This window comes from Oenanthe melanoleuca, chromosome Z (assembly GCF_029582105.1).
Source record: "Oenanthe melanoleuca isolate GR-GAL-2019-014 chromosome Z, OMel1.0, whole genome shotgun sequence".
Taxonomy (NCBI): domain Eukaryota; kingdom Metazoa; phylum Chordata; class Aves; order Passeriformes; family Muscicapidae; genus Oenanthe; species Oenanthe melanoleuca.
In genome coordinates this window covers 30056553-30079635 of record NC_079362.1, presented here as the reverse complement: position 1 = coordinate 30079635, position 23083 = coordinate 30056553, and the positions used below count along the sequence as shown (strand labels likewise).

Below are 23083 nucleotides of genomic sequence, written 5' to 3'. Positions count from 1 at the left end.
TTCAACTAATGCAAATTTGTTTGAGAAAATTCTATACTTAGTTTAAAAAGGTACACGTAGGATAGATCCTAAAATAAGTATTTTTCTCCTTAGGGTGGGAATGGCATATGTTTCTATACGAGTAAATAAGGATAGCACTGTGCAGACTGTGATCAAAGAAGTGCTCCCATTACTTGGAAGGCAGGTAAGTGAAAGATCCTGACTGAGTGACCCTGGAAGAATGTATTTTTCTCTTTAGAAAAATTGCAGTCCCTGAATTCGCAGTTATTGTAAATGTTGTTAGCATTTGGCAGATGATCCCTTGTGACTGGCATGTTGCTCAAAGCTTAACATAATCTTCAGGGTAGGTAGGCATGGTTGCTCTGTACCATGAGTGTTTCTGGGCCAAGCATATTTACATGCATGAACACCATGATTCTTGGGGTGCAGCATTTTTTTATTTGTTGTTTATGTCTTGTAACTTTTAAAACACACTTATATACGTAGCTACTCAGCTAATTTTACCTTGTTGGGAAATTGACAATCACTGTTAGGGTGATCATGCTTGTCTCCTAATTATTTATGCTGCTTTGAAGGAAATGGTAAAATTATAAAATATCTCAGGTTGGAAAGGACCCATAAAGATCACTGAGTCCAACTTCCTGCTACTTGCAGGATTACCTAAAAGTGAAGTGTGTGACTAACAGCATTTTCCAGATACTTCTTGAACTCTCATGAACTTGTTGCCATGAACACTTTCCTAGGGATCCTGTTCCAGGTACCAGCCGCGCTTTCAGTGAAGAACCTTTTCCTAGCATCTAACTTAACTCCGCTTAATGCAGCTTTGCTCTCTTTTCCTTGGGTCCTGTCACCTCTCCCTTCACTGCCTGCCTTAAGGAAGTTGTTGACCTCAATGAGGTCACCCTTCAGCCTTCTCTTCTTCGGGTGAACAAACCAAGTGACCTCAGAGAGGTCCTTCCCAAACTTGACCTTGAGACTTTTCATCATCTTGGTCACTGTGCTCTGGACACATTTAGTTGGGTTGATATCCATTTTATTCTGTGTCACCCATTTCTGCCCCAGCACTGGAGGTGAGGCTGCCCCAGCTCAGAGCAGAGCAGGACAATCCCCTCCCTTGTCTGGCTGTGATGCTGTGCCTGATGCACCCCAGGACAGGGTTGGCCCTCCTGGCTGCCAGGGCACTGCTGGCTCATGTTCAACTTGCCATTCATACAATCTAAAAGATCTTTTTCCACAGGGCTGCTCTTCAGCTCTCATCCCCCTCTTTGTGTTTTTAAGCAGGATTACCCCATCCCAGGTTGAGAATCTGGCAGTAGCTCATGTTAAAAATTTCATATGGTTGGTGATTGCCCAGGTCTCCAGCACATCCACATCTCCCCATAAAAATCCCCTACCTCTGAGGATGTCCACTGTTCCTCTGAGCTTAGTATTATCAGGAAACTCACAGTGCATTTAATTTCCTAATCCAAACAATTTATAAAAACATTAAAGAGCACTGCAGAAATTTTCTTCCTATGGTGGCAAGCAGCATCTCCATAGCCCCCAAGGGCTGCAAGGAAGAGCTCAAGGTTGAAACAGCACCCATGTTCTTTACTGTCTATGTTGCTCCCCACATCACTGGAAAATTCTAGACATCTCTTGTAATCTTGTAGATGCACATGCTTTCCTTAGACAATAGTCTCTCTTCTATCTGCCTGTCCTTCTTGGGGTTAGCGCCAAAACTGCATGATTTTCAGGAAGCACATTAGTAGACTTTGCCAAGCCATTGGCAGGCCCAGCCTCACCAGTGTTGAGGCACAAAGCTGTAGTGTGCACACTTCAGTCAGCACCTGGGGCTTGTGAGCACACCAGCAAATCAGCACAGTTCACTGCACTCCAGGGCACAGCCATGCTCACGGAGGGGGTGGTGTGGTTATTTACAGGGTACATAGGAACATCCATGTGACTAGCTCTCTGAAGTAAATGATAATCGTACATCTGTCTAGGTGTATCCAGCTGTGTAAACCATGCAGCTTGTTTTGGCTACAGGATACTTCCAGGATTTGTTTTCAGTCAGTTTCCTCAAGTGCTGTGGACCTTTTAACAAAAATAGGAACAACCATGTTGGAAGTTTTGTCTCATCTGAAAAAAACAACTGTCAAACAGTAGAGTTTAAAACTCCATTGGGGAAAGATCTTCATATCTCAGCATTTGGGCAGCTAGTTATATATTGTAAAAGACTTAATTCTTTGGCTCAATTGCAATTTCTCCAGTAGTGATAATTTTTTAATGATCTACTTGTTTCTCTGTATAAACATGTACATAGAGGAAATCTCTTTTTAGTATCCAGAATTTGCTTGTGCTCCAAGTAGTCACTCTCATCAAGTATCAGTCAAAGCACATGTAGGCAGTTATGGCTCTTAACACCCCTGTTCATGACACATAAAGCAAGATCATTTGTCTCTTGGGTCTCAAGGCCAAAATTTAAGACCATTCCTGAGTGCCATGTGTTTGCAGGGTTTCAGTCCTTGTCATAAATAGCTCAGGTCTTGGCTGTGCTAGCTCTTCTGATCCAGCTGCAAGGGACGTGAGTGGTCCTTGGCAGTAGCTTGGAGAAGAGATTGTGACCCACGTGTGAAGTGGGTTTTGTGCCATCAGTGCCTGGAGTGTGCCAGAAGATGGGGAATGGTCAGTCTGCTTTTGCCAAGCTGGTTCCTGGGCCATCTTCTCCAAGAGCAGTCCCGCATGCTCTCTCTGGAAGGAAATACCCCAGATGAGCTGCTCATTGCTGAAGCAGGAATGGGATTAACTGTGCTGTATACAGGGGTGAAGGCTGTGAGAATGCCAGTGTTTTTAGGAGCATGGGAGCGTGATGCCATGAGTGTGTAAAATGAAGATTATTCCTATCTTGGAATGAGAAGGTTAGAAGAAGAACATCATGATTGATTTAAAAATATTTAATTTTTAAAAATATATTTAATTTTCCATGCTCTGTTATACACTATGTACAGGATATAACACACAATAATGTAAACATCTGGCAAAATTTTGTTGGTCAGAAGCTGCATTTACATCTTGTATCTTTTGGCAGACGGAGTGCCTCCAGAATTTCAAATTGGTCGAAGTGCTTATGGGCAGTAAGCAAGGTAAGTGAAGGAGCAATGGCCAAAGACACATTTGATCCCTGTGAGATTTTTCCCCATTTTAGCAATCATAGTTCATTTTCTGCTATAAAAACCACAAAGGAAACTTCATAAAAATGTTGAAATACTTAGTCAGAAGTGATGCTGATTCTTTTCAGTCCTGTGTGTCCTGTGGGAATAAGGTTCACCTTCTTTATTACATGAAAACTCATTTGTGGTTTCTGGTGGGTATTGACACTTCCGCCCTGTTTTGTGGAGCTATGTTTAACTGATGTAATTTTCTAAATTGCAGTTATTTATTAATAACTTTAATATTTATTAAAGGTAAATTCTAAATGTCTTCCACTGTCTTCTTTCCTCCTGACACAGCCCCTGAAAAAGAGTAAGTTTGTCCTAAGACAGTCCAAGTAATATGTTTGTATAAAAGTTGTGTGTGAGGAAGAACAGAAATCTGCAGTCCTAGCATTGCTCAAATGTTTTCTGATTCTATTGGAGTTGGGCTGGTGTTCTCCAAGTTGACATCCTTCTGAGCTTCAGTATTTGTAAGGTTTCATGGGCAAATAAATGAAGACATTGAAGTAGTCTAATGCTCTGACCACAGCTGAATAATACTTTTGCCATTCAAATACTGTCTCAATGCTTTGCTTCATTTGCAATCATTATTGGGAAGCTGTTTTATCAGGTTATTGTAGCTTTGTGAATGTCATAACACTGGTTGGTTTCTGGTGCTCTGTTTTAAAGCATCATTTGCAACCTTAATTAACTGGAAGTTTTTAGAATTGTTTTAGTATTTTGATAAAACACAGAATTTGGTTATTATTGTACTTGTTAGGAAATATAGTTTTAAAGTCTTCTGTCAAACTGTTAGATTATTATCAAAGTAGTCCTTGTCTTTTGAGTGGGTTCAGGCTGTTTCTGCCTTTTTTTAGAGGAGGGTGGTGTTTAAGAAATGTGGAAAAGGCTGGACTGTTCCAAGCACCTGTGTTTTTATTGTTGGATAAGAAGTAAATGCAAGTCTACATGGTCCTTTATGAGAAAATTAGTTGTATGCAGAGCTGTACTTTACCCCTAATTTTTCTTCTTATTGTTTTTGTGTAATTGAGCCTGATAATAATTTCCATGCTCTCTAACATGATTAATGTTCTTGCCCCCTCCAGTTCAGCGCATGGTCTTGGATAATCAGGAACTGATTCTTAACAGACTCAAGGACATAAGAAAGGTAAATCTGAAAAACAAACATCATTTTTTTTTAACAAGTACAGAGTCCTGTTTCTTACAGAAAAAGTGAGTCATTGGTTACCCCCTAAGCAGGCTTAAGGGTAGAGGAGCTAAGTGCTTGAACTGAAGTTTGTTTCTGTTTCTGATATTCTCTAGGTGTAGAGGACATGATTGCTAAGTGCAGAACTATTCTGGATTTTGCTTCACAATAAATTTTTGTCAAATGTCATGTCATTTATTTTCCTTTATTTTGGCAGACTTCAATACGTCAGATGAATCAAACAAGATTTTACATTGTGGAAAACAGTAAATCCGTTGTACAAGTAAATTTATTTGTTGGTGGCCTTCCACCTCAACTTTCCCCTGAAGAATACACAAATATCCTCAAGGAAGAATTAGCTATCAAAAGTAAGTAAACAGGTACATTTTCAGGCACATTAACTTGTACAGAACAAAATGTAGTAGCATCAATTGCTCATTTTTCTTATAACTTTAACTTTTTTCTGACCTGATTTTAAAAAATCATTCTGCGTTTAATGTGAGCTTTTTAAATCACTTTAACATGGTTACAGTTGCAGGAGAGATGTGACAGCTCATTATTTATGGAATAAATTACATTACTCTAGTTATATGTGACTACACATTTTTTTTATGTGTGTGTTCGTGTGAAAAAGCATCACTTTTTAGAAGAACTATACATACCTTAAACCATGTGCAGAATATCCCTTGCTTTTTTTAACCTCTGACACTTTTTGCCTGGGCTGTTCTCCATGTTAGTCATGAGCTCTATGCCCCATCATGGGGAAGTATGAGCAGTGTGTGCACACACATATGGACAAACACTCAGGGAAAAAAAAAATTATTTTTCTTTTTCAAAGAAGTGTAATTGAATTTTCATAATACTCCTTCAACCAATACTTTGTATAAACAGTGTCAGGAATATGTCATGCTTTTTGTTGCAGGAAACAAAGCATTTTTCCCAATCCTTTATGTCACTTCAAGAGGAATTAAACTTGAAATGCCAGAAAGAATTCTTAGTCACCTTTTATGAAAATCAATTTAGCTTTTCTTACTTGCAAAGTAAACATGAGAGGGAAAGTGTTAGCTGGAGGTTCTCCCTGTATTTGTATAACTTTTAATATTTATTTATATTATATTTATGTAACTTTTTAAAATACTTTAAATATTTACTCTAAATGTACCCAAGGTTTTATATGTTTATGTTTTTACCCTTTGCAGCAAATGTAGTATCTGTGAGTCATGTTTATCAAGCACAAGGTAAGCATTAAAATTCTTAGTCTTGCAAACAATGTCTATGTTCAAAACTGAAGCCTAATACTAGAAGCTGAAAGCTCAGAGTATGTTAGTCTTACTGCATAAGAAAAAGCCCTTCAGGTAAAATGTAGCACATTGTATTTATGAAGAGCAGTGGATTAGTACTACCTTATTAAAAAAAGTTAAAAGGTTGGCTTCATGCCTTGTGTACCAAAAGGCAGTAAGATATCATCATAAAAATGAGTTTTAAAGTTGCAGTTCAACTGAATAATCTTAACACCACAGAACTGTTAAAAATCCTTCAATTGTACTATATTTGGCTTTGAGACTACTAAAATTTGATATTGCTTTTGGACTCAGTGGGACTGTTTCATAGTCACTGTTTCCTAGCAGAGTTAAGAGCTAGAGTTCAATGGCTGAACGTTGAAGAAAATAAATGCATTCATCCTTTGAGCTGTTTCTTTGCTTTTGCTGTATGACTTTTGTTTCAGCAAGGTCGGAGAAGCCATGAGGCTTCTGACAGCTGGAGCAGCAGTGGCTCTGGGCAGCTTTAGTGCAGTGGTCAGGTGGAGATCTGCTTTTGGTAAAAACGTGAAGTGTGGAATTTTCTCTTCTGTATGTTTAGGTGTCTATAGTTGAGATGGTTCACATCCTTTGGCAGGCTTAACTTCCACGTGTGCTAAATGGTTCTTTCCACAGCATGGTTTTGAAGTCTGATGTGTGTGCTTCCTTTGTGCTATTTGCTGTCTTCACAAGATTAATTGATATTGATTGATTTTCATCTTTTCAGGAAAAGCTGTAAAGCTTTCAGATGTACCTTCTCCTTTCCATACTTGGTTTTGTGTATAGTTGGTGTTGTGGTACTCGTCCCATGTCACAGCACCATTAAACCAAATTTGCATGCATATGTTTTTCAGATGTTTCTGCTTTTATGTGATTTTTATTGTCACTTTCTTCTTGTGCTTGTATTTTTGTGTTTCTCATAATTTCCTAACTCTCCCTTTTTGTTGCAGCCAGGTTATATTACCAGTCTATATCTTATATACTGTCCATCATGCATTTTTGTCTTATCCTGCCTATTTTCCTCCTCACTAAATATCTTACTTTACACAAACTTGTCAGTGTTTATTTTGTCTCTTTTGTCTTTCTTTCATCCCCAGCTTCTCCATTCCAGTACCTAAGCCAACATAAAGTTCTAAACTTGATTATTAGCCCAAATATTTGCTTGCAGTAATTCTTACTGAGATATTGTTAATGAACAGAACTAATGGATTTTTAATAATTGGATACAAAATGAAACTTGATACCTTTGTCACTTGTAGATGATGAGAACAGAATGTTAGTCATGATAAAGAGTATGCAAATAGGCCCTAACCCTGAAGCTCAAAGGAGATCTTTAAATATGCATTAGTTCTGTGCTGCAGTTGTTGCCTTCAAGTTGCTTTGCTTTAACAAAAATCTGACGTGTCTTTGAGGGTAGGAAGGAAGGTTTAAAAACAGAGTAACAGAATTCAACTGATAACAAACAACTGCAGAATAAGTTTTGCTGAATAAACTTAGTACTTTTGCTATAATATGAGATTTATTTTATAATAATAACACTAGAAAATATAAAGAGTAGTTCTGATGCCTCTTTACAGGTGCTGTTGTACTCCAAATTTCATGTTTTTCTGAAGCTGAAAGAATATATATGCTAGTTAAAGATACTGTTGTCAATGACAAACCTCTGAATGCTGTGGTGCTTCCTGCAGTTATGGTAAGAGACAGGTTTGAACTTTAAAAATGTCTTTAAAAGAAAAAAATAACTGCCTTAAAACTCTTTCTGCTAGAACTAAATGAAAATATGTTTTATTTAAGGAGGCCATACTTTAAGTAGTGTGACCAAAAAAAAAAATACTTCAGAGCCTATACTTTATGTATATGATATATTCAGTGAATTAAGTAATTTGTCCTGTTACTGTTCAATTGTCAATCTACGGCTGCCTATCTGCAATCATAAAGGAGGGAAAACAATTATATTCTCTTTGTTTCTTTCAATGATAAAAGTGTTAAGTGGGGTTTCAGTTGCAGCTGGTATGTCTTAAAATGCTTACAAAACTTTGTTATGGGAGCTAAATGTTTCCTCACTACCCGTGAGGTAAAATGTTTCTGCTTGTTTTCACAGTGACATTATCTTCATTTTCCCCATTCTGTAGCTGAGGGCAGTTCGACTGTGTTTGTTCCTTGAGGATTTCAGAAGAGCATAGTCTTCTGAAAGACTTAGTGCAAGAGTCCTTTCACAAATTCAGGCTTGATTCTGATTTATTCTTGTTATTACCAATCACTTTCATGTGAATCAGTTTGTTTAATAATAGGTTTGTTAATAAAGTAGGGTCAACGTTAGAAGAGGAAAATTATTAACTAAGTGATATTTTTAACCAGGATTATGTAGGTTCTGTCCAAAAAACAGTGTTGCCGTAGTTACTTACACAAACACCTCAGCAGAATCTTGCAGTTATTATCTTTCTGGAACTGCATTATGGCAAATGAAGTGAGAGTCTTGGTTCGACTTCTTGAAATGTCACAGAAGGTCAAGAAAAGTACATTATTAATGGGAATTATGAACCAGCTTTATACGGGAGGGTATCAAGTTCAATGGCTGTAGTTGCTTATTCACATAGCTGCTTTCACTGTTTAAAAATTAATCCTACACTTTTCAAGGCTTTCTGAAGACAAAATTATTGTTTTTATATGAGTATATACTAGAGGTAGAGCTCACATGCAACTGGCAAAATCTAAAGTTACACTCTCTCCTAAAAAACTGAGAGCCTTGTTCTTATGCGTGCATAGGAATTACATTTTTTGAAGTCCTTAGAAATCAAGGCCCTCTTGTCCAAACTAGTTTTCAGAGTGCCTGTTATGAGAAACAGAAAGCAGTATGAACTTTTGGATTGTTTTCCGTGGTTTTTAGGCAAATGCTTATGAGCCTATATTTGGTGTCTGTGGTGTGAAGTTGAATATACTCCATTCTGTTGATTACACTTCTCTATTTTTCTGACACTGGATATGTTTGAAGAGAATTTCCTGACACCAGGAAAGTGTGGATATTGCTGCCCCTTATCTGATGCAAGATATTTTCTAGAAACTCCTGTTCAGGGGACTGCTAGGGATTTATTTCTAAAACGTAAGCAGGAGAGGGGCTGTACAGGGAGATGAACACTGTGTTTCCATTTCAGCATGTGTTGTTTATATTTGGTCAGCTCACTGAAAGGAGCCAAGTGTTAATTTAAATGGTACTTCAAGTGTTGTTTTTTGTATGATTGTCCACCCAGATTATGCCATTCACTAATTACCCAGGGTAGACTAATGTTTGATTATTGCCTTTACTTTGGGTAGCAGTTGGACTAGATGACCTCCTGTGGTACTTTCGAAGCCAGGATATCTTTTTAGCCCATGGTAATATTAGTCTTTGTTTACATGTGTGATGATTTAAATACAGTACCAGGAAATACACAGGAACTGACACAATACTAAATTTACACCATGTTTGACATTTCTTTTGTGAGTGAAATACAAAGAAATTGGGAATGAAGGCCTAATGATTTTTCCAAATTTCCAATTAAATTAAAGAAAACCCAATCAACAAAAAAACAACAAACCAAAATAGCCCTTCTTAAAAATTGGTAAAAGCACAGAAGTATTGCTGGTTAGCAGATTGCTAGTCTTATTTATGAGGTGAAATTTTCTTACTCTGTGTCTGATATACCTTCTAAGGAGTTTATAGTCTGGCGTGCTCAGATCTACCCAAAGCAATTCACTCTCCTATTACCATTACTGAGAAGTCTGAGTGCAGAATCAGTTTGCATAAGCTGCTTATTAGAAAGTCAAGCAGTTAGTGTTGTCAGATATGTTGGTCTGTTCTGCTGTTTGAGGCCTTTAGGAATTAAATCAAACACTTTTTCATTTCACAATATTCAAATAAATGAAAATACTTTCTTTACTGGAGTGTGAAAAAAAAAGGTGCAGTATTTAATAAAGTTGTTTAGCTGCTGTGTGTAAGGAACTGCAGGGACAGTTTGGTTTCACTCTTTGGCATCAATTCAAGGTGAAAGACATTGCAGGACTAAATCTTTCCATTCAGAATTAATTTAACAGAACTTGTTTGGCAGCACTGGCAAGCAAGGAAATCAGCAGGAAGTTGTATGAGGCCGATACCAGCGCAGGTTTTTGTGGCTTTATCACTAACGCCTTTTACTAGTGGAGTGCCCTCTGATATATTGATATATATATGATGGTTGTGTTTAGATTCATTAAGAGTAGCAGAAAAATATGTAGAAGGTTCCCAAATAGATGAAACTTTCCATTTCATTAATTTTCCTAAATCCTCACACAAATATTTTATATCTTAAAAGCATTGTAGTTAAATAAGCGTTTTAACTAAAACATGAGTGATTTACTTTTCACCCTTCTGAAAGGGTTGTCACCTTTTTCACCCTTTGCTGGAAGGATTTGCAAGCGTTGGAATGGACTACCCCAGGAAGCTGTGGGGTCACCAATCCCTGGAGGTGTTCAAGAAGTGACTGGACATGGCACTTAGTGCTGTGGTCTAGTCCACAATGTGGTATTCAGTCAAAGGTTGGAATCAATGATGCTACTGGTATTTTTCCAATTTTTATGATTCTGTGATTCTTCCATTTCTGCAATTAGCCAAAAAATAAAGAAAAGGCTTGGAGGTTGACCCAGCTGCTGCTCCAGTAGTGTTGTGACACCTTGCACATAATTTCTTATCAGGTAATGAGTCGTTTCCAGCCAGAGCAGAAAAAATTTTTTGCTTGGGGCATTCTGAGTCCTTGCACATGGAAGATTCTGCTGGCAGATGTTTGCAAATGTTGAATTCTACTTGTCAGAGATATCTGCAGTTTCTGGAGACAGCCCACCACCCGGGAGGATGTGATGTGGTTGTCACACTGGTGGGTAGGTGGCACAGAACGCCTTATTCTGGTTTGTTGTGAGATGGGATTACACAGTACAGTCAATGGAAAGGGGATTAGCGTGGATAATAAACATCTTGCCCCAGTTTAAAGCCATGTTGTGCTACCCCTGACAAATTAAGCAATTCACAGTGACTGTCGTTGTCTAAATCATATAGCCTGCTTCAGCTGTCTCTAAGAAAGGAGCAATAAATTCCTTCCTGAATGCCAGCCAACACAAAACCCTTCTGAGATTTCACTCCTCAAGCTCAGCACTGAAGCCAGGGCTAAAGGGGGAAGGGAGTCCTTGGGCTGTGAGTCACATACTCTCTTCTGCCCAGTAACAAACTCACTTGTCTGTCCCCAGTGGGGCTTTATTAAGGAACTTTTAAAAATTGTGCAGAATGAGGGTGCTACCCTTGTGGCTGTCTGTAATTGTAACAAAGTGTGTCCTTGAGAAAACACAGCAGCAGCAGCTCTGGTCTACTGTACAAACTGTCAAGAGTTTTTAATCCTTACCAAAAAATAATTGTTTTCTTAGAAGCTGGCCTTCATCTGTAGATTTAGCACTGTTTCTTACTCCTTTAAGCTTAATGAAGAGTTGTGATGGGAAGCAAGTTCACTGTAAGGACAAGCGCTTTCTGGAAGATTTGTTTTTATTCTGAATAGCTGTATCTAAATGCATGTAGTTAGGAATTTACATTGGAATATACCTTAACAAAGTTGGGTTTGAGTAGTAGGACTGTTCACTTTACACTACCTACAGATTTTTTTATTAGCTCCAGGCATTAGCTGTAGCTGTTTGTGAATCATAGTGGCATTCAGGGTATTTATATAAATTTATATATTTAACTGGTTTGGGGTTTTTAGATACAGTATTGACACTTGACAATAAATATAGATGGCAATTTACAGTAGAAACTGTAAATATGTATTTGCAAGAATTTATGTTACTTGGGTAAGATCTCATGCAACTCTACAAAACACAGCTGTGCTTTTGAATGCCTTAGAGTGTACCATGTTTCAGAAATAGTTGTGATTCCCTTAAGTTGTTTTTGAATTATTTCAGTTACTTGGTTTTAAACCGAGTACATTAGAACGTGCCTGTAAAAGCAAGTAATATAAAACATGTGTTCAGCATGTCACTTCTAAATGTCCCGAACCAGTATTTTTAGAAACTGATTTCCTGAAGAAGAGAAGATAATCAAATGTTCTTGTTACATTCAAGTAAGATACTTATTCAACTTCAGTGTCGGGCTGGTTTCTTTGCTCTTATTCTTTTCTGAAAAGGTTTTTGTTTACCTTGAGCTGTAGAACTTCATATTTTTTTCTTTTTATTTTCCTGTTAACCCCCTTTTTTTTAAACCCCACAAGTTTCCAGGCATTATACCAAGCCTGAGGTTTCAGGTTGCCAGTATTGTTCAGAAAGTTGAAATGGCTGGAAATTAAATTTAGGTATTTAAAAAGCTCTGAAGAGGAAGAAATGGGAAGTGAACAGGAGAGAGGGTAGGGCAAAGTAAAAGCTGAACAAGGAGTGCTGGAAGGGAACAGTGTGCTCTGTTACCCCATGGGACATGATGTTTCCTTTCAGAGCTGCTCTGCCTTCTGTTGCTCATGGGATTTAACCCCATAAGCACCACAGGGCAGAGTGGCTGGAAAGCATCCCAGCACAAAAGGAGCTGGGGTTGCTGAACATGAACAGGAGTGTGCCCATTTGGCCACAAAGGCCAATGGTGTCCTGGCCTCTGTCAGTAATAGAGTGGCCAGCAGGACTAGGGCAGGGATTGTCCCCCTGTACTTGGCATTGGTGAGACCACACCATGAGTGCTGTGTCCAGTTCTGGGCCCCTCACTACAGGAAGGACACTGAGGTGCTGGGGCATGCCCAGAGAAGGGAACAAGGATCATGAAAGGACTGGAAAACACATCATATTACAGGCTGGAGTAGCTGGGGTTGTTTAGTCTTCAGAAGAGGAGGTCTGGGGGACCCCATCACTCTAGTGAGGTGGGTGGTGAGTTGGTCTTTCTTGCCATGAAAAAGGAAATGCCCTTAATTTGAGACATGGGAGATTCAGATTAAGTATTAGGAAAAAAATTATCTGTCAGAGTGGTCAGGCATTGGAAAAGGTTGCCCAGGGAGGTTACCATTCCTGCAGGTGTTTTAGAGGTATCTGGTGCTGGTGATGTGGCTGAGGGGTTTAGGCATTACAGTGGCAGTGCTGGGTGGATGGCTGGATCTGATGCTAAAGTTGTCTTCCAACTTTGATGATAACCAAAGAGCTATTCTAAGTGAGAGACGACAGATGATGATGCAGGAACTGATGGAGTAACAAGATGGCCTTCACTTCTGAAAACACTGGAGCTCTGCTTACTGTTCCATTAATGCTTGGAAAGGCTCAAGGGGATGAAATCCACTTGTATCTTTGGGATGTATGGATCCTTGAGCTGTTGACTTATTACTCAAGGAATCCTTTTTGTGACAGTGGCTTTTGTTATGTTCCATGGACTTCCTTTGCTGCCTACAAATACCTTTTCCATGTGTTTAACAGAAACAAAAATATTACTTTTGTTATGTATTGGGCATGCTTCGATTAATTGCTTCCTGCTTTCCAATAAGGCCTGAATGTAAGGCCACAGGTGTTTGGACTTCAGCTGTCAGTTTAGCATGAAGGTGGTTCCCTTGGAGAGAGTTGTGTGCACAGCTTTCAGCCTCATTATCATCAACCTACTTGTTTTGTATGCAGTGGAAACTTTCCAGTAAAAGAAAACATTGAAGTTCTTTTGGCTGTTTGTCCCTCAAAACAGCCCTTGTTTGGCTTATTTATTCTTCAAGAAAACAGATATAATTTCAAACTGAATGTCTCATAGAATCTGAAGGAGAGTAAAGAAGGGGCAGTGTGTGCCTGCTCCAGCAGTCTTTATACCTGCTTAGTGTTCTTCTTCTCAATGTGTTTTCTCTTTATCAAGAGAAGAGTCACATTGGATGGCAGAAAGCATTTCTCATGCAGGCATTGTTAGAGGAGAAGGATTTTTGTGTGTTTGTCAGCGTCTTGATACATCTGGCAGGGTGTGACTTGCAGAGGATTAGCACCCAGCTCTTCTAAGAACAGAAAATTAGAGGAAATCTCTCAAGTACTGTGAAGATCCAAACAATCATTTGTTTGTAAAGTGCCTAAATCAGCTCACAGGTCTGGGGTATCTCAATGTCAGGCTCCATTTTGCATCCCCCACAAATATAACTCATTAATCTGAGCCGATTTCTCTGTTGTTCCCCTCAGATCATGGTCTGTGGTGGTCGCTCACAGGCAGCAGCTGAAAGGCTCTCTGGGTGCCGCCTCCTCCCATCTGTAGCTGTTGGTATCTCTCCACATGCTTGCACGCTGTGGTCATGCTGCTGCTTCACCGACCCCTGAATCATTCTTGTCTAAATTGACTTATATTTAGCACTGTTGTTCTGTTCCCTGAATCCATCCGGTCAGCTGCGTGACAAATAGCTGTTCCCTGAATGCTGTCCAATTTGTAAATAAGAATTACTACAACTTAGGGACTATGGCAAACCTTTCTGTTTAGAAGTGCAGTCGTTGAAATGTCCAATGGACTTTTCTGGCATGCACCTGCACCCCAGCCTTGTGGCAGGATGTATGAAAGGTGCGCTGGGGTTTTCTAATCTTTCTAGAACTACTTACAAATCATTTTACAGAACTATAAGGCGGACAGGCTGGGTGAAAATTAGTCTCAAGGTGCATCTGCAGATATTGCTCCTATGCAGTCCATGGAGTGTCCCAGAAAATCTCACCTCTGCCATGTCCAATGGCCTCCTTTGCACTTTCTGGAGCCTTTGAGAGTCCTTTCACGAGCAGCTTCTGCAGGTCATAAGACACCTCTGAGTACATCCTCATGATGAAAAAGCTTGGCTTACCTATTTTTGAAAGAAGCTTTCAGCTCCTAATTTTATAGGGAGAGGTATACCACTGTCTGTCCCAAATATCTTCATTTTTAAATGCTTTGTCTTTGTAAATTGACATGCATTCTAAGACAACCACAAAACTAAAGAAAAATTTGGGGGGAAGTTCATGCTTTTCAAAGAAACTGTTTTAATCGTACAGAGTTAATCTTATCCCTCACACTGTTCTTTGGCCTAGACTGTTAACTGAAAATATGTAGGAAGAACTACTTACAATACCTTCATTTCTAATGTTAGGCTCAAATGTGCACTTGGAGTCAGTTAAGGAGCCTTCAGTTCCTGGGTAAGCAAGATCAGCAGCTAACCTGTCCATTGGCTGGACACTGAATCTTTTTATTTATAGAATTTGTTTTTTTAGTAGGCATCAGGAAAGCATCAGGTAGTATTTCTGAGATGCAGTAGTAATTTTCCTGCCTTTTCGTGGCACTGAATAATCCTTTTTCTTGTCTTTTTTTTTTTATTTTTTCAGGCTTCCAAGATACCACAGAATTGTTGCCCACTTCTTGTGTTTGTGAATCCAAAAAGTGGTGGTCTAAAAGGCCGAGATCTGCTGTACAGTTTTAGAAAGCTGTTAAACCCACATCAAGTCTTTGAACTTACCAATGGGGGCCCACTGCCTGGGTAAGTCACCATGTTTTAATTTTTTTTTTTAATTTATTTGTTTTGTGACTTTTATAAAAAAGTGTACTAGATTCACTTATTTTGAAGATCTAAATTTTTTCTGTTCTGTGCCTGAAGACCAGGACAGTGGATCGTTTCCTTCTGACTGTAAGAATGTAGTTAAACTTTAGGGTTCTCTAAAGAAGAAAGAATAGAGTAAGTCCTAATGTATATACTTCTGTCAAATCTAGCAGAGTCTGGCCCTGGGAAAATCACATGCACTTTATAGTAGCATATATTTAATAATTGTTGAAAATAAATGGATTTTATATTTGAATGGAGATGGAAAGAGAAATGTCACATTTCCTGATGAGGGTGGATTTTTGCTTTTATTTCTTCTGATGTTTCATGGGAACTACCAGGAAAATATAATAAAATTTTCTATTTTGACTCTTGAAACTTGGCCACAGTTGCAGAATTAACAGGGTCTGCCTGATCACAGCTGCAACATTTCTACAAGGAACAGAACATAATGTGCTTGTAGGAAGACAGGAACTGATGACTTGATTTAATGAACCCCACTTTGTAACAGCTTTGTAAAACTGAAAGTGATCGTTGTAGCCTATTCCTCGTTCCTTCACTACGTCTTTAATAAAAAACTTGTCATGACAAGATCTTCTGAACAAAAGCTTTGTGGGAAAAATGCAGCTTATGTAGAAGACAAAATAAACAAGCTACACCAAATAATTTTTCTGTCAGAACTGTGTAATTCTGGGTTTTTCTAATGCACTTCAAGCTGCAACTTCAGTAACCAGTTCATTTTGTTTTGGCTTTGGAATCTTTATGGCAAAATGCTCCCACTTGTTTATTGCTTCTTGTGCAATGGGAAATAACAATTATTTTGCATGATATGTTACAATGTAGGATGAAAAGCCACAAAAGGTAAGCATCACCAGGAAAACAGTACAATGAAGAAGAAAATGTACTGTGATTCCTATGACTAAGTACAAAAACACCACCAATAATCAACATCTCCTCTAGGATTTAGAGAGTTACAGATGTTCACACTGAAATTATGACTAGTTAGGTCTCTGTGCCCTTGAAAAAGGAAATGATTAACCATTTAGTTCTGTCTGTGAAGAAACTTAGAGGAATGTGGATTTCACTCTTTTGTAAATCATCTTTATCTGCAACTTCATGTTTTTCCGTTCACTTTGTTGAATTTGATCCAGAAACTGACGATAAAGTGCCATGGGCAGAAATCCAGCACTGTGTTATTTTAAATAGCATGTTGGGACTTTGCGTTTCCTATATTCCATTCTAACTTTTCTTTTCCCCTGTGCTTTGCTTCTCAATGGAGGTTTCACACGTTCTCCAAAGTCCCCTCCTTCCGAGTGCTGGTGTGCGGAGGGGACGGCACCGTTGGCTGGGTCCTTGGCGCACTCGAGGAGATCAGGCACAAGCTGGTGTGCTCAGAGCCCTCAGTTGCCATCTTACCTTTAGGAACAGGTGCGAATCACAGCAAGAACCATTCTTCTGCTGAGTGCAGAAGCTCTCTGGAAGGTTTTATCTTCATCTGTCTGACACAGGACTTAGTTTTGCAGCCGAGAAGCCGTGAGATTCAGTTTTGGCTGGTGCTGGAAAGTAAACCATAGTATCAGCTTTTCAAGAAAATGTTGGTCATGCTTTCAGAAAAACAGTATCAGGAAAAACAAGCAACAGGAGTGTTGGTATGTGGGTGGGTGAGTGGGCAGGAATTGGGAGGGCAAAATATCCTTCTCTGACAAGCACAGGTGTATCATTGCTGAGCAAACTCAAAACCAGTTGCTCCCTGGTGTCTCAACTCCATAACAGGTTTTTCTACTTTTTGTGGATATGCTCCTGTGTGTCTGTATGCAATGGTAAGCACCTGTGCGGACACAACACATCAGATTTATTTTTTTTTTTTTTTTTTTTTTTTGCTAGTTAACTCTTTCTTCCAAATGAACTAATTCTGTGGCTCGAGTAGAGCACCTTAGTGCAGTGTGGTTTGTAAAACAGGGCTGATGCACTGATTAAGAAGCATGGTCATGTTTTGGTGTTCTTCACTGTTGTCCAGGTAATGACCTGGGGAGGGTTTTGCGCTGGGGAGCTGGCTACAGTGGGGAGGACCCCTACTCCATTTTGGTTTCTGTGGATGAGGCGGATGATGTTCTTATGGATCGCTGGACTATCCTTTTGGATGCAGAAGAGCCAGCTGAAGGTGCAGAAAATGGCATTGCAGAACCTGAGCCTCCCAAGGTGAGCTGAGCACCATTTGAGTGTGATTCGTAGGAACTGTTGTTCTAGTGAAAATCACAAAGAGGATGGGTATTAACGTAGTTTAATTTTTACTGCTCACTTGTCTTTGTGCTTGGGCCTTACTGAGCTGTTTCCTGGTGAATACAGCACACGTCTGGACTTAGTGTTTTGGTTTTGGCAGGGCTAGTTGACTGCAGAGCACGTTTTGTAGCTGTTTAGCAAAAAGCATCTGATAGAGGATTAACAAAAATACTCACATGGCAGTGGCATTCCTATTTGCTTCAGCTGGAAAGAAAATTATTTCTCAAATAAGAAAAGGCTTTGGAAGGAATGCCAAAACACTTTCCAAAACACTTGTAAAACTGAAGTGTCAACCAAAAAACACTCCCTTCCCCAAAAAGTACTCTCATCTTTCCTTTCACAGTTTAAGAATTACTAGGAGTTGCTAGCATATACAGGAACCAAATCCTTTTGTCATCTTACTGCTATTATGTGTCTGTATATGTGCCATCTGTTATTTGCATTTTTTTTGAGTGAAAGTCACTGTCATTTGGTTCATATGAGCTTGTTTCTGTTTAGGAAAATAAAAATGTTGATTTAGATGGTGATTTTGGAGCTGTATGTGAACCCCGGTTCGCTCTTTTCAGATTAAAGGAAGAAACTGGACAAGGGGCTTGCAAAAAAAAAAAAAAAGTAGGAATTCATAACAATGGTAGCAATTGTCAAAGATTTTAGTCTGGTCACTGGAAAATCCTAGGCATTATTAGTCAGTTGGAGGATTTAAGATGCTCAGGTTCCAACTATTTTTCACTTGGTGGAGCAGGGGCTTCTTTTACCATAGTGCCTAATCTGCTTTCTAAAGGTGGAGGATGGGAGAGTAAGGCCTAGGATAAAACAGCTGTGGAATGAACCACCATGTAAAGGAAGATTTAATGGAAGAAATGTTTGAAATCTGTAGAAACTTGAGGCTGGCATATAGGGAGCTAGTTAAAATGCAGCTGAGTAGGTGAAGTCAAGTTCTTCATTCATCTGGTGTAAGCTGGTCACCTTCCAAAGTAAGTAAGAGTGTCTTCCCAATGATGTAATATAAATCCATGGCAGATGCCAAAAATAATAGTGGCATTAATGTTCAGCAGTTTGTGAAGTTATTCCATAGAATTGCTTTGAGAGGTTGAATTGCTTTTATTTCTGCTTTTTTTTATTTATTCCTGCCTTATTATGCATGTTACTTCTAATTAAGATTAAATTTTGAATTTTCTGATACTTGGAAATAATGACTACACATGTCAACAGTTGTTCATGCAGCTTTATTTTTAGTGCAGTGTTTCTGGAAAATGTTTTCCAGAATCTGTCAAGATTCAAGTGACTTGGAAGAATCATCTGCAAAGCTTGCTTTTGTTGAAAAACTTGGGAATTTCTTCATTTTTCATTTATAAATGTAAGCAGAAAATTATACCTTTTTTTCCCCTTTTGGTCAGATTGTACAGATGAACAATTACTGTGGTCTGGGCATTGATGCCGAGTTGAGCTTGGACTTTCATCATGCTAGAGAAGAAGAACCCGGGAAATTTAATAGCAGGTAATGCTGGGGAAACCAGATGTGAAGGTCAATTCTGTGGTATTACATTACTGTAAATTTACACTGCAACTGATAATATTGAATGCTACAGGTATCCACTAATAGTGCTTGTGGCAGAGCTGGGACAAGGAGGAACTAAGCTAGCCAAGAAATCACAGATACAAAATTCCTGTTTTGTTGGTTTGGGTTTGGTTTGGAGTTTTTTTTCCTCTGTTAAGAGAGAGCACCAAAGCTATTTTTGGAAGCCATGTCACTGTTACTCAGTAATCTTAGTTTGCCAATAACTGCATTGTTGAGTTCAGTGAAATTTTGAGATAGTGGAAATATCTCTCACACAAAGCCTTTAGCAAGAGTGAGGGCAGTGCTGCTATATGAGCAATAAGCTGTTCAGATGTGTTCAAAAGTGTTCAGAATTTCTTCTGCACCTTTTCCAGTTTGCCTGGTGCTGTTGCAGCACCTGCATGCTGGTATTAAGGATAAAAAACTCTCTGTATCTCAAGTGAGAATGTTACTAAAAATGTGTTGACAGAGACCTTTCTCCTCTCTGGAATGTGCATCAACGAATAATGGAACAACTTCTTCTCATAATTACTGAAATTGATGAGCAAAAGAAACCACGTCTGTGTAATTAATCAGTAGTTCCTTATAGAAACTGGTTTTGTCTGTTTTCCCCTATGTTGGTGATTAAACACCCTCTCAATTGTCTCTTGATTGCCAGAGTTACAGCCAGTTACAACTATGTAGTTTTCAAAGTGTAACTATTAAAAATATTCTCTGACCAGTTATGAATGCGATGATGTATTGTCCAACCTGTTTTATAGTCTATCATAACAGGCATTACTCATGGTCCTTTTCTTAAAAACTGACTAATACAGTTGTTGATGTAAATAGAGGTAATTCCTGGTACATAAGTTACTATTAGGCACTGGCTTGTATTTTCAATACACTTGGCTGAAAGCATTATAGGTAGTAAAATCAGTTTGTGTATGGCAGTGTCCATTCTAGTAGGTGAAACTTTTCTAGACTTGTGTAGTTAATATAATGTCCAACTTATGTTCATTCTTTCTTCTAAATATACTACTTCATGTTTGCAAAGCTGCAGCATTTCAAAAGATGCATCCTCTTCTTATTGACACTGCATTTGAGTGATATACTTTGATAGCTGTTGCCCTGTGTGCTTTTCATCCCTGCCATCTTCATCTCAGTCATTTCCCAGTGTGCAGCTTCCATAGTGCAATGGACAATGTCTTGATATCATTCTTGCAGGATGATTTGAAGTACTTGTGGGAAAGAAAAGAATTTTTTTCCCAGATCTGAAGGGCTATATACTTCTGAAAAGGAAAACATGAAATAATGAATTGAAACTGAGGTACATTTTTGTGGAAACCAAAAGCTTGTGCGTGCTAACAGTGCTGACACATGATATTCACGTTTGACTGTCTTTGAAAATGACTGCTAAAATAGTTGAATTTATGCTTCCCCATGATAAGCAGTTGCATGCTCTTGTCAGTAATAATAGATTATTATTAGTATTAGTATTTCTAGTAAATTAACTAAAATGGTATCTACTTAATGCAAGATGCAGCAGCTGCTGGCAGGTGAACTGGCTACTCTTGAGTGCAGAACAGGAAGTTTTGGGTTGTGGCAACAGAAATTGCAGATAGACCTTGGAAGAAATACGGGCTTGAGTGCTCTTCTGAAGCAAGACCTTAAACTGATAAATGTCTCAAAAGCTGTGTGCTCTCTGGCCTCACTCAGTAGAGTATCTTTACGTGCTCTAGACTGCTTGCATTTAGCTAGCAGCTCAAAGTGCAGTGGTAATATCCCTGCAGGAATTCAACTCATCTTGCATTGTGGGGCAGATAAAAATATGTATATTGTAACAGTGAGGGTCTTTTGTATTGGTAAGTGCCAAACTGTATGATTTTTTTTTCGCAGTGTAAAATTAAATGAAAGGGCATCTGCTTCCACAGAATCACAGAGTTGGGTAGGTTGGAAGAGATTACAGTGGGTCATCTGGTCCAACCTCCCTGCTCAGAGTCACTTGGCACAGGATTGCATTCCAGATGGTTCTTCAGTATCTCCAGCGAGGGACACTCCACACTCTCTCTGGACAATCTGTTTCAGTGCTCAGTACCCACACAGTAAAGAAACTTCCTCATGTTCAGGTTGTGTGCATCATTTTCTGCCCATTGCCTCTTGTCCATGCTTGCTGCCTGGCTCTGTCTTCTTGACACTGTCCCTTCAGATACTGATAAATATTGATAAGGTTCCCTCTCTTCTTGAGGCTGAACAGGCCCAGCTCCCTCAGCCTTTCCTGGTTAAAGAGATGCTTCAGTCCCCTAATCACCTTTGTTGCCCTCCACTGGACCTGCTTCAGGATCTCCATGTCTCTCTTGTCCTGAGAAGCCCAGAACTGGACACAGCACTCCAGATGTGCCTCTCCAGGACACAGCAGAGGGGCAGGATCACCTCTCTCGACCTGCAGGCAATGCTCTTCCTAATGCACCCAGGATTCCATTGGTCTATTGGTCCCCAGGACACTCTGCTGGCTCAGGGACAGCTTGTTGTCCACCAGTTCCTTCTCCTCAGAGCTGCTTTCCAGCAGGTCACCCCAGCCTGTGCTGGTGCCTGGGGTTGTTCCTCCCCAGGTGCAGAACTCTCCCTTTGCTCTTTGCTGAATTTCAGAAGGTTTCTCTCTGCCCATCTCTCCAGCCTGTCAAGGTCTCTCTGAACAGCTGCAGAGCTGTCTGGTGTGTCAACCACTCCTCCCAGCTTTGTGTTGTCAGTGGACTTGCTGAGAAGGCATTTGGTTTTTAATCCAAGCCATTCCCATGGGATACTGGAGCGGTCTTTAGGATTGCATACTACAGAAGAGATCACATCTTGTTTGTACAAGCCAAAATGGTAGGAGATTGCTGTGGCAATCAGTTTCCTAAATGCAAGGTTCAGGAGAATATTTTGCTCAATTTGATGCAAGTTTGGACTTATTTTACAGAGATACACAGCTGTTCTGCAGTTAGGGCACTGTGAAGTATTCTTTCAGTTTCTGAAGGCTTCCTTCTTCATGCAACAAAAATTAATACTTCTTGGGGATATTGCAAATGTTGTGTTTCCTACTGATATTCCAGTATTTTTCAGTTGTATCCAAATTAGATAAAACCTCTTTTAGCATAGGCACATCTTACATGGAGCAGAAGTGTATGTTAAGCAGTGTTACATAAGGTACCTTTAATTTGGTGCTGTTTTAAATTGTTCGGACATAGGACTAATCATTCCCAATGTAATAATTTAAGATGACTGAAAAGTCTGTGTCTGAAGATTTGGCTGTAACCTTCACTGGCTGTCTTCCCCACTTCAATGTCTATGGTATTTAGACATAATGCTAGAGAGATTTTGCAGAGTTGAATTTCAATGACACCCATGTACTAGTAGGGTCAAATAATGGAAATTTATGCTTTTTATTTTAAGGTTGCCCTGAAGGCCATGTATCCAAAGGCTTCCATTATAGAAGAAAATACTCTGTGTGTTTAACTATCTTTTGTTTATGTTATTCTTAAAATATTTTGCCATTTCTAAGGATGCCATAAAAATCTTCCTCATCTTTTTTATTCTAAAATTAGAGATGTTAGAGCTCTGTCACAAATTGAGATTACTAAGCCTGTTTTAAGTTTGTGCAGCTAAGTACATTTCAAATTAATTAGGAATGTGTAAAGCGAAGATTTGCAAATGTTGTTTTGCCATAAGTATTGTATCATTGCATGAGAAAACAATTTAAAATGGGTCATGACAACCTCTAAGTCTTAATCAAAAATGTAATCTTCCAGCCCAGGAGTTTACATTTCAAAGAGGCATTGTATTCAGGCAGTGCTTCAAGAAGGGACAATTTTTCTGTAATAAAATTTCACAATCTGCACATGCAGCAGAATTATCCCTTAAGTAAAGGTATGTAAAACAACAGTTCAGGGTTTATGCTTTGTTTTTGCAGTAAAGCTAGAAGAATTTGAAATTGGTTTTAACTGAAAAACTCTTTAAACATACCTGCTAGAGGACAATAGTGGTATACATACAGGGAAGAGTGCTATGTCTGGCCTTGC

General features: G+C 39.1%; 1 protein-coding gene across 1 annotated transcript in view; it reads left to right on the top strand.

Moving 5' to 3' along the window:
* The window catches only part of DGKQ (diacylglycerol kinase theta), an 87837-nt gene that overhangs the window by 53192 nt on the left and 11562 nt on the right, over positions 1-23083 (top strand). The window contains exons 10-19 of the mRNA XM_056513101.1: positions 94-184; positions 3071-3125; positions 4280-4341; positions 4598-4748; positions 5580-5618; positions 7256-7371; positions 14997-15148; positions 16488-16636; positions 17226-17407; positions 18886-18986. Of these exons, the coding sequence (XP_056369076.1) occupies positions 94-184; positions 3071-3125; positions 4280-4341; positions 4598-4748; positions 5580-5618; positions 7256-7371; positions 14997-15148; positions 16488-16636; positions 17226-17407; positions 18886-18986 (1098 nt within the window). The remainder of the gene's footprint in view (positions 1-93; positions 185-3070; positions 3126-4279; positions 4342-4597; positions 4749-5579; positions 5619-7255; positions 7372-14996; positions 15149-16487; positions 16637-17225; positions 17408-18885; positions 18987-23083) is intronic.